Source organism: Acomys russatus, chromosome 22 (genome assembly GCF_903995435.1).
Source record: "Acomys russatus chromosome 22, mAcoRus1.1, whole genome shotgun sequence".
Lineage (NCBI taxonomy): Eukaryota > Metazoa > Chordata > Mammalia > Rodentia > Muridae > Acomys > Acomys russatus.
In genome coordinates this window covers 58,572,315-58,584,915 of record NC_067158.1, presented here as the reverse complement: position 1 = coordinate 58,584,915, position 12,601 = coordinate 58,572,315, and the positions used below count along the sequence as shown (strand labels likewise).

Here is a 12,601-nt window from a genome sequence, read left to right as displayed (position 1 = left end):
AAAGGCAGAAGATGGCTGGGCACTGAGCCTATTTCTCCACAGCCACGGTCCTTTGCAGTACAGTTGTTCCAGCTGCCAGAGGCTTTCTGGTTGCCATGACAACACTTGGGCTCTGTTGAGAACTCAAAGCAGAGCCTCTGAAGTTAGGAACCAAACACAGGGGCTCCACAAATGCAAATGAAATGCGCTTAGGCAGGGGTAAAGGAACAAGATCATCTGTGTCAAATGCTACAACGCTTTTGACTGGGGGAGCTAGGACAATCAGTTTTGTGGGCTTTTGTGTTTGTAAAATGACAGAGCTCTTGCCAGGTATTCTTCATTCTTGTCATCTTCCAGTGACTGATGGAGGATATACATTGCAAATGAGCACACTAGAACGCAGGCAGTAGGAGGGGGTGGGGACGAAAACGTGACTAACTGGAATGTACCGAGCCTGCTCATTCATTCAATGAGTTTTACAGTCCCTATCTCTAGAGAGCTCATTGTGCAGGGCATTGTGTCAGGTCCTATGTTTGCAAAAAGAAACAAGACACTGTCCGGAATCAAAATTAAGTGACGGTAATTAATCAAAAATAACAGCATTCTCGCCAGCGCAGAGAAAGTCCATTAGGCTCTGTCCTCAGAGGGACACTTCCGGGGGAGGGGGGAGGTCTCTTGAAGACAATTAAAAAAAAAAAAAAAAAACAAATAATCCCTAGCTCAGGAGAGAAAAGAGGTAGTGCCCCCGATTGTAGAACGGAAGGGCAACGGAGAGGCCGGGTCTGCCTGGTGAGCCCGACTGTCAAGGCCAAGCCAATGTTTCTCTGGTGCTGGGAGGGAGAAGAGCTTTATTTTTCTATTATAGAAACGGAGTCCTTTTCCCCACTGGGCTTGATTTCTAGTATGGGAAACCCCGCCTTTCTGGAATACTGATTGGTTGAACTCTTTTTGAGATAATTTATGCCGGCATCCTCCCAGTCTGATTGGCTCCTCAGCTCAGTTCTGCTGGGAGTTGCATCCTACCTGGTTCGGAGGTGTACTGCTTTTCCACAGTCTTGTACTCAGCGGGCTGCTGCTGAGGCAAGAGGCAAACTCTGCGCTTGGGGACTGAGCTAGTGGAGGAGGGACCATAAAAGCGACTTGATGGGTTCTAGGAAAGCCTCCCTCTTTCCTTCTCTCCTGTGGAGTCAAACTAGAGGCGTGAGGTTGATATTCTTGTTACTAACCCTGCATTTGGGAAACTGGTGAGTAAATTCAAGGACTTAAAACTGTCTCCTTTACTTTCTTTTTCTTTTAAAAGAAAAAAAAACCTTCCAAGTAATTTTCATTTTCCACGGCTATGTGCAATATTTGCCATCATTGTATTTCCTGAGACTGTTGACTTGGAGACAGCATGAAATTAGCCTATTTCTGAAGCATGCATGTTAGTTCACATGTTTTTAAATCCTACAGGATTATAAACTAATACAGGCGTCATTTCTACAAAGAGAACTAGGAATAGAAATGACTTTACCCTTAAACTTGGGATTGAAGCTGTTGACGAACTTTCTGGATGATTCTGCATTTTAAAGGCCAAGTTACTTCAGAAACTTTTTGCTATTTAGCATGATATATATGCTGCCTGTGTATAAGCCAATATTGTGGGATTTTTTCTCATTCATTGTGGGGTAATTTTCTTGGTTAAGTCAGTCTTTTATAAGCTATATTTGACTATGTATCTATGAGCTGTGAAATATATATGTATTTAAATACATATATTATCATAAATGGTTACGTATATTTTATTAGAAACAACTTAGAAAATCTTCATTGTAATTGCTTGCCTATTAATTAAAATTTATGATACTATGCATGTCTATGCATGTCTTGGCTGTATTTGTGTGTGATATTACCAGGCACAAATCTCTAGTCTGACAGGAACAAGACTGGACTGTAAAACCTTTCAAAAACTTTGAAGTCGTGCTGATACTGAAAGCAAATGCTCATACTTGGACTGTGGAGAAGGCAGAGTGTGAAAGAAGTTGTCACATTTGGTTAAGGCATAGACACTTTAAAAGATCTTTTTAAAAATACACCATTCATAGTTTGTTTAACTTGTTTTTAAGTAAATTTGCTTTCATGTTATGGTATTCCACGCCTTATTGCTGCTTAGAATTCCAGTAAAAAACAATTGCTATGAAGATAATTTTTGTATATAGATTTTTGTTGCCATTACCAGTAGATAGAACATCTGTATATTCTCAGAATGTGAGCACTGGATAAAAGCAGAAGCAATATCGCCCTTTCTGGATTCAAATTGGATGTTTAGTATGTTTATGTTTCATTTGAGTATTGCAGTTTTATTTGTCCTTTTGCCTTTGGATTTTAAATGTCCTCTATGTACAGACAACGTAATGGATGATTCATTCTATGAACTGCACTATAATCACTTACATACTTGACTATGTCATGTTTTACAGAAGATAGGTAAGGAGGACAGATACTTTCAGACCACTGCAAAAAACAAAACAACAACAACAAAAAAACACACAATCAAATTGGTCCAGTGGTTTTGTGGAGTAGCAACCTTCATGCTCCTTTTGTCTTTATAACTGCACATTTCTGTTTCAATCATGTGGGCATACTGTCTCACAAAGAGCATATTGTCTATCCGAATAGATGTTTCGTTTGGAGTAGATTTACATTACATTCATTGTAGCTGTCTCCCAAACTCTGATCAAGCTGCTCAGGAGCAAAAAGCTCTGTGGTCCAGTGGGCAGGGAACCTACTGTATGCATGCTCTTACCTGCTACATCTCTTTAAAATTAGTAGATACAAGAGTTTCAGCTATAAAATGTAGGATAGGAGTAGATCATGTCTGACTGCTTCAAATATTCACACTTAATACATCTGAAATCTAAAATGTAATACACAGTGATTTAAGGGTCTATTCAAAGGTCTGAGTAACACTGAAAAGGAAAATTCTAATATGACTAACACATTCTTCTTTAAATTTATGTATGACAGAGTGAAAATAAGTCACAAGTTTAAATTTTATAATTTTTTCATTTCTCATTATTATATAGATAAACTTGATTACTTTGTCAGATGAACAATACACGTGAAAACAAACCTAAATATTACCATTATCCTATGGATGAATTATATATTCCTTCAATACATTCTTTGAAAAAAATTATCATCAATACTTATAAACTATGGGTCTTCATAAATATCACTCTTTCCCCCCATTCATTTCTCTTCACAACAAGACACAGACATTTCTGCCTGTAAAAAAATTCAATGTCATACTAGTTTCTAAGACACACCTTCAAAGTAATTTATTTGAAGATTTACTAACTGGGATTATATATCTTTTTATATCAAATCAATGGGGAGGTCTTGTTTCCTTATTAGTTTCCACAAAGAGCAAAAGGGGGACAGTATATTGATTTTCCACACAGCTGAATTATGAAAACCGATCCCTCTGTTCTATCTAAAAGCTTTGCTCATGGATCCTGTGCTACATTCTCCAGGAGAGTCCGTGGCATCTTGATAACTTGGTTTATGTTTCATCAGCTGGATTTCACTTTTTGTAATGTTAAAATAAATGGATGTGCAATCAAGTTTGCAAAGAATTGAAAAAGTGTCTTGAGAGTTTAGCTGTTCTAAAAAGTAACCCATGGTAACCTTTGTATGAAAGTTACATTTTTGGAAGTCTGAAGATATATGACATTATTTACATTTTTCCCATGGATAAAAATGCATTGCAGCAATCATTTTTCCATATTAAAATATTCAATGCAATTAATTTTAAAAATCTATTATTCTAGGTCGTTTCAAGAATAACTGTATGAATGAGTTAGTTAATAAAATATTTTTCTTTGTGTTTCAACTTTTAGGCTATTTTTTCTAGTACAATGTCAATGGCAATCATGTAAATGCTTCTTTGTTACATCTTCAAAGGACCCAGAGGCAAACTGATTTTAAGATGAGAATATTTTAATTGATGAAAGTTCTTGATAGAGAGTCCTTTAGATTGCCCAAACACAAAACTCCAGGCCAGTTGCTTTCCATTCTATATATTGAATCATTTGTTGGCTAAGCAATAAAGGGAATACTTCATACCGAAATCAGGTTTTGTAGGTATTTGGGACATTTATATACATGGGGTTCTATTTGTTTAGTAATTTAAGAATAAAGTTAGAGTTCCAAGGAGTAGAGGTAGGATAGAAAACTGCATAAGGACTGTTGAAGTTCTGGAGAAATGAAGGTCCCTGTGGCAAGTGAACCCCGAAATGAGAGAGAGCAAGCAGGAACAACATAAAGGAAAATTTCAGGTCAATATGCTATCATGGGAGGTAGCAAGCGAGACTCTTGGTCTTCATCATCAAATTTCAATTTTACGCTCAAGTCTCATTCCTTCCTGAGTGATTTCAGGCAGACCTTTGGGGTGCAGAGCACTTATTTTCCAAAATTATTTCCAGAGTATTAAGAAATTTTTTTTTGGGGAAAACCAACACATAACAGATATTCTGAAGACCCAGCATCATTCTAATATTATTTATCCTTTTAAGGTGGTTTTAAGTACAGTAGAATTAAATATTGAATCATTAGGTATTATTAACTATCATTTAAAATTTGATGAGAACACCCATTTATTTACCAAATGTATTTATTGAGCACCAATTGGTTATAAATGCAGTGAATGTAGCTATAATCTATCAAATAAGATAAACATAACTTTAAACAAATGGAGCTTGTCTCACTGCTATGTTCTATATGTGGTGTATTAAAAAAAACTATCTGGCCAAAATATGGAATCAGAATGTCAAGTGTCCAAAGAAAGTTTGCTGATAGTTCTTCACTTAAGGATGAAACCTTGTGAAATCCCCCCACCCATGCTAGGGTGTCAAATGGCATTTGCTATGTAAGTTTTGTATGGGCAATTATAGTGTTGAGAGTTCATGGGTCATGTCTTAAAAACACTGTCTAGCACTATGGTTCTCAACTTGTGGGTTGTGATTCCTTTAGGCTTGCATATGAGATATATCACGTATCAGAAATTTACATTATGGCTCATAACAGTAACAACATTATAGTATTAATATAGCAAGGAAATAATTGTATGTTTGGGGACCACTGCATCATGAGCAAATGAATTAAAGTGTTGGAAAATTAGGAAGGCTGAGAACTACTGGTCTAGCAGAAGGTGTCCAGATTCTTTTGCCCTTATAATTGTTCCACCTCCTCTTCTTCAGTTTCCCTTTATATCCTTAAGTGTAAGGGTTGCACTGTACATGTACCAATTGAGGATGAATTGCCCATGGTCTCTGCATTTAGACCAATTATGAATCTCTTCAATCATCTCTATTTGTTGGGAAAGAATCTTTTTTAAATGAGAGGTTAGAGCTACTGTTATCTGTGAATATAAGAATAAGTATTGAGGATACAGTTAACAATTATATTAGTTTAGGGAAAATGTGGTAGGAGGCGCATCTCTAGGGTTCATGATATCTCTGTTCATGGTAGTTAGCTAGGTTACAGGATCACTCATTAATTTCCCTCTGATTGAGCAGGCCTTAAGTATAATTAGGCAGCTCTTGGTTACCAAACAACTAAATAGTTCATTGGTATAACAGTGATGGTATCTCATTAGGTTGGTAATTGTTACGGTTACTTCGTTTTATGCTGGATAGGACTATCAGTTGATTTTCTGTCTTGGCAGGTTACTCAGCATTTTCTGATAACATGGGAGCTAGTACTGAAAGAGAGGCCTCTCAGATCACCTACAGCATGGTTGCTCCAAGTCCTGTGTCTGAAATGTGGGGTGTCTTCAGCAATAGTGTTTTACCTTTGCCTTCTCGGAGGCAGCCAAAGGCAAGGATAATAGTGTATACTGTATATGGCTGTGGTAGTCTGTTTGATCCACCTGACCAACAGCTCAACAGGTGGCCTCTCATGCCTGGTACTGAGGTTTTTTTTAGTTTTGGGACATTAACATTAACATTAGGACAACATAACAACTGCACTGAATTATTAAGTCAGAAAAAAGTGAAAATTGGTTTTCTCTAGGAAGGAGCTCCCCCTTAGCTCATCTAATTACAGTGCTCAGCTGACGTAAGAGCAACACTAAATGGATTCAATCAAATATACATATATGTAGTAGGGTTTATGACCTCTCTAGTCATGAAGAGCCTAGCTGTATACGTACTGTTAAATAACACATTAAAGGAGATGAAATACTGGATACTTCTATTTACAAATAGAAGTAAAAATGTACAGACACTTTTAAAATATATTGAGTATCTTGCAGTTAAGTGCTAAATTCAAGGGATAAATTCCTGTGTTCTCTGGCCAGAACCTAAATTCTTAATACCAAACATTTCATATACCAAATGCATTATAAGTCAAAACAATGAGTGTGGTTCTTGCTGAATGGTGACTGATGAAGAAAGGAAGAAACAGGGGAAATACCATGAAAATAGAAGAGGAGAGAATGAGACAGAAGAGAAAGAAATGGAAACCCATGAGAGTGTAGTTGTAGGCTTATTGATGTGAACACAGTGAACAGAAAATCTAGTAGGTACTTAGCGCATAGTTGACTGGCTATCTTATGCAATGCTATATTCATTATTTTAGGGAAAATATTTGGCAACCTGGAGTAATTGATCATTAAATTTGACAACTGAGAAAATAACAAAAAGTAAGGACATACAGTTTAGGTACAATTTGTTTTAAGGAATGGCTACTTTTTTTTTCAGGGTTCTATAGAAAACCATGGTGGAATTTATTGTATATTGGTGTACCATACACTACAGCCAAGTAATGAAAGTCAGAGGAAGCCACATTTTCTGCACGAAGAGATAATAGATGCCTTATCACCAGACCTACTCAAGCAGAAGCTTGTTAGAGTGTTCTTCTACTCAGTGGGAGGCTGATGAGATTTATGGTTTTTATCTATTTTTAAGCAGTATCTAATTTTCTCAGTACTAAAATAGTTTGCCCAATTGAATTCTAATGCTTTAACAAATAGCCTTACCTATTAATCCATTCAATGAATACTTCTTGCCCATTATTCATCCAACAACTGTTTACTCAGTCCTCACCATGTGTTAACCAGTGTCCTGAAACCTGATGCTAAAGTGATAAACAAGAAAAACCTTTGGTCCCTTTCATTTGTAAGGTATAACAAGGATATAGATAGGACACATATGCTAGATAGACAGGACAGAGACATGAGGTCTTATTTCTATCGAGCTTGAGTTGTTTTGCTCAGTGTGTTGATGGCTTGTTACTAGAAACAAGTAAATAAAATAAACTCCAGTAAGTTGTGCTCCATATGCTTGGTGAGGAATAATGCTAATGGTGAATACTCTGCCATCAATGTAAATTCAAGCAAAGATTATATGTTATGAGATGTAGTAAGCCAAATTCAAGTCAAAGTTATAGAATGAGAGCTGAAACAGGTCACAGTCCTGTCTGTCTGTCTGTCTGTCTCTCTCTCTCTCTGTCTCTCTCTGTCTGTCTCTGTCTCTCTGTCTCTGTCTCCGTCTCCATCTCTGTCTGTCTGTCTGTCTGTCTCTCTCTCTCTCTCTGTCTGTCTCTGTCTCTCTCTGTCTCTGTCTCCGTCTCCATGTCTGTCTGTCTGTCTGTCTGTCTGTCTGTCTCTCTCTCTCTCTGTCTCTCTCTGTCTGTCTCTGTCTGTCTCTGTCTCCGTCTCCGTCTCTGTCTGTCTGTCTGTCTGTCTGTCTCTCTCTCTCTCTCTCTCTCTCTCTCTCTCTCTCTCTCTCTCTCTGTGTGTGTGTGTGTGTGTGTGTGTGTGTGTGTGTGTGTGTGTGTGTGTGGCTACTGGAAGTTTGGTACTTTTGGAAATTTTCTTTGATCATCTCATGTAGAATTAAAGTAGAAGCAGCATTTCTGTAAAGGCTCTGTAATTTCCTATGACACTGAAGTTCTGAATTATAAGAATCATTTTGACTCTGAAACAGTGTGGTCTGTGGTTTGACATTTGTCTTTCTGTTTTGACAGCTGACTAGCAATGTTAAGCAACTACTAAAACTCAGGCACAGGAAAGCACACTTAAAGATTCTAGACTGTAACCTGCAGTTTCATGGGTAGGTCAGAAAAATCAATGCTTTGCAGATGTTGGGTTTAATATTAACATTTCACTATTAGTGTGATCAAGTTTTAAAGATAGGTTTAGAAGTGTTAATATAAAGGGTTCTGGCCATTAACTTATCACTGTGTGTACTCCTGAGACAATCACTTACGGATGTGCAAAATGTGAATTTCTTAAATGCAAGGATGTGTGTGCTCCTTAGCCATCCTGGATGTATTTGATGAGCAAAACATTCATCTAGAACATGTAGTTCAGTGTCTTTAGTAAGGAGCACATTTTCTCTAAAGAACTCATGTTAAATACATTGAATTTGATCTTACTGAGACAACTGCACTCTATAAGATCATTTGTTATTTGTGCAAGTGATTTATGAATAAATGGTTATTTCCAGGATTTGTGTAGTAGCAATTCATTTTTAACAGTCTCATATTGTCACAATTAGCATATGTGAGAAAGAATCATTGCTTGTTTCTGCTACACTCATTTGTATCCTTTGCCTTCTGAAGAGAATTTTCCAAAAGGATCTTATGTTAATGGATATTGTACTCTTATTTTTAGATCCCAGGACAAGAAACTCATATATATGCTCTTTTTATTTGGATGAATTAATTCCCAATTCTTTCACTTAAAAATATTTTAACATCATCTGCAATCGAATAAGAAGCAACATGATGCCTGTACTTTGCAAAACTCTTGCAGATTTAAAGCATTTATTGGTGCATAAAGGCATCAGAGATATAGAAAATGTAAATGTCTTGAAGGATTGTATCATATATAAATCTAATTCATGTTCTGTCAGGCCATGTGAACATAAACTGAAATTGAAACTTTGCTGTTCCTCTTTATATAATTTATACATAGTGGCCACTTAAAATATACTAGCCTAAAGATTGTGCTTGCTTGCTTTTCCTAAAAAAAGAAACAAAAACAAAAACAAAACAGAACAATACAAAACAAAAAAACCTCCCATGGAAGTGTTTACAAAAAGCGTTTACAATCTTTGTATAATCACTGAAGACTTTCATACAATGCACAGTTCCTAGTTTTCTAAAGTCAGTTGCAAATGATAAAGAGGTGACTTAGCAGTTAAGCCAGCAGAGTGTCTTCAGATTACCAAAGTTTGACTCCAGGAATTCACACTAGGTGGCTGACAACTGCCTGTAATTCCATCTTCAGGGTCTCTATCACTTTGTTCTGACTTCTAGAGGTACTGGTGCTTGTGTGTATGCCCCCACTTCCACATACACACAGACTTAAAGTATAATCTCTGATATAAAAGACAGAAAAGAAATAAAACATATTAAAATAAAAATGGCAAGTTGCACCTTTAGTAATATTTGTTACTATATTTTGTACCATTGTATGGATCAATAAAAAATAAAGTTTTCAAAATGGCTATCTAAAATACTAAGAAAAAATTATCATTTTATCTTTCAATATTCCTTCTAAATATACGCTTCTAGTCATGATGGTTTTTATTATTAATTTGTTTGTTCACGTTCCCTCCTGGTCATAGCCCCCTCTCCCTTGCTCTCTCCTTCCGGTCTCACCCTTCCTTCACCCTCCATTCTCCCCTATTCCTCAGAAAACAGGAGTACCCCTACTCACGCACCCCATCTCATCAAGTCACATCAGGAATGAGTTTGCCCTCTTCCTCTGTGGCATGGCAAGGCAGTCGCCAGGAGGAATTGATAAAAAAAGCTGGTGACAGAGTCTACGTCAGAGGCAGCCCACTCCCTGAAAGGGAAGCCTGAGCTCCCCACGGGCTATTCTATGGAGAGAACGTAGGTAGAGTCCACGCATCCTCTTTGGTTGGTGCTTCAGACTCCACAGGGCCTTCTGAGTCTTGGTTAGTTGTCTCCTTTCGTCTTCTTGTGGAGCTCTTGTCAATTCTAGGTCTTTTTATCCTTCCCCTAACTTTTTCACTAGGCCCTCTGTGCTTCACGGAATGTTTGGCTGTGAGTCTCATCATCTGTTTTGCATCGCTGCTGGGTGGAACCTCTCAGAAGATAACTCGGTTAGGCTCCTGTCTGTAAGCACAGTAGAGTATTGGTAATAGTGCCAGGGGTTGTCTCTCTGCCATAGGGTAGGTCTTGGGTTTGGCCAGGCATTAGTTGGACATTCCTTTAATCTCTGCTCTACCTGTTCTGTCTTTATCCCTGCACAGCTTCTAGGCAGCGTAAATTTTGGATCCAAGGTTTAATGGGTAGTTTGGTGTTTTCCTCCCTTCAGAATTTCGAATGGCTCAGAAGTACTTAAAGAAATGTTGAATGTTCTTAGTTATGATGTTTTTTTAAAAAGTCTACTCTGCAATAACTCTCTCTCTCTCTTTCATTAGTGAAAAAATTTTAAATCATATAGCTCTATTATGATTAAATAAGCTACATTGCAAATGTTTAGGAATGTATAAAATATTTTTAAAAAATAATGACCTGACAGTACCTTACTCCTGTGGGAGGAGATTATGAGCAGTTTATAGCAGCTAATGGATGGAATGACACTGTCTCTCTCTTTGGGGACATGGCTGCTCTTGTTATAGACAGAGTAGCACTAATGGATGCAGGAATAGCACTAATAGGACTTAGTAGGTTATTAAAAAAACAAAATATAAAAAAAGAGGATGTGAATCTGGGGAGGAGGTGGGTTAGGCACTATGGGAAGTTGGAGTGAGATAGTATGTATGGTTACTATCAAAATACATATGTGAGATTTTCAAATAGTAAGAATTATAAAATGATCCAAGATAAGCAACAGAAATAAAACATACAGCATCAAAAAAAAAAAAGACATTTTTATAGACCAATGTATTTAACTATTTTTAAATGGTTTAGTATTTTATACTAATGATAAGCTGTGGTTTATAAAAGTATTCTTTAATACATATTCTCTGAGTTTTCAAACATGATTGTGTATGTATGTGCATATATAAGGAATATAAATGCCTTTTATTTTAATAAATTAATCAATATTTCTAAATTATTTCACACAGAGCAAGTCTCACATTCTACTAATTGTTGTAAATGCCGTTTATCTAGCTTTTCATTTCTAATGGACCATTTAATATTTTCCCTGTGTGATCCTTAGAAGTATTGTTATATTTTAATCTATTTTACATTACCACCAGTGAATTCTCAAATTCATATCATATATCTTCTTTCTCGAGTGTTGTCTAAAGTGCATGTTGTCATAAATATTTTCCAATTTTTCTGTTTCCTATTGTCATTTCTATATGGCCTTTAATAGTTGGAAATTTAAGACTTTTTAAATTTAACTATATCTGCAATTTTCTGTTAGGAATCTGACTTTTATTCCTTCTTATTTTTTAAGGTGCTTTCTTTAATTCTTTTTTATTTTATTTTTTAATTTGTTCACTTTACATCTCTCTCATCACCTCCCAATCTAACCCTCTCTCTCTGATACTCTCTTCCGCCCTCCTCTAGTACTCAGACAGGGGAACACTCTCTCCCTAACATCTTGACGTCAGCCTATCAAGTGTTATCTGTACTACATGTATCCTCTTCCTTTGTGGCCTGGCAAAGACACTCAATTAGGAGGAGGTGATCAGCATGGCGGAGGAGGACAGAGTCCATGTCAGGAGTCCTTGTCAGAAGTAGTTCCTACTCCCCATATTATGGGATGCACAAGGAGACTGTGCTGACTAGCTACAACATCTAAGCAGAGAGTCTAGGACCACTCATACATGGTCCTTGGTTGGTGTATCAGTCTCTCTACTGTTGTGTGGTTATCTTGTATTATGTGGCTAATAGCTGCTTATTAGTGAGTATATACCACGTGTGTCTTTCTGGGTCTGGGTTACCTCACTCAGGATGATCTTTTCTAGTTCCATCCATTTGCTTATAAATTTCAAAGTATACTTTCTTTGAGTAGTATTCCATTGTATAAATGTACCACAGTTTCTTTATCCATTCTTCAGTTGAGGGACATCTAGATTGTTTCCAGATTCTGGCTATTATGAATAAAGCTGGTATGAACAGCTGAATTAATTTCCTTGTTGTATGGTAGAGCAGCTTTCAGATATATGGCCACGAGTGGTTTAGCTAGATCTTGAGGTAGAATTATCCAAAACTTTCTGAGAAAGTGCCAGATTGACTTTTATTGCTTGTAATTGAATTAATTACAATTTTAATATAATTTGCTAGATATTTCACTATCTTATTCCTAAGGAAACTAGTCATTTTTTCCCATCCATCAAATTTCCACACCATTGGATCCTGTTCTATTTACTATTACTTAGTAATTTTTGTTTTGTAAGTTTAAAAAATTCAATTTATTTTAAATATTTTTATTGTTTGAGAAAGTTTGCATGCATATAATAAAGGCTTAAATAAGAAAATTCCCCATAGGGACTGACTTTCACATGAACTCTGGAACCTCATTTTTGACCACGTCTCCTTGATGGGGAGGCCTGGTGGCACTAGGAGGAAGGATCCAGGCTACCAAGAAGAGACTTGATACCCTATGAGCATATATAGGGGGAGGAGGTCCCCCTCAGCCACAGAC

The 12,601-nt window shown here is 36.8% G+C and overlaps 1 protein-coding gene across 1 annotated transcript in view; it reads left to right on the top strand.

The window, feature by feature from the left end:
* The first annotated feature begins 837 nt into the window (after positions 1 to 837).
* The window catches only part of Gabrg1 (gamma-aminobutyric acid type A receptor subunit gamma1), a 76,436-nt gene continuing 64,672 nt past the window's right edge, over positions 838 to 12,601 (top strand). Inside the window, exon 1 of the mRNA XM_051165035.1 lies at positions 838 to 1,223. Coding sequence (XP_051020992.1) covers positions 1,123 to 1,223 — 101 coding nt within the window. The 5' untranslated portion in view covers positions 838 to 1,122. The remainder of the gene's footprint in view (positions 1,224 to 12,601) is intronic.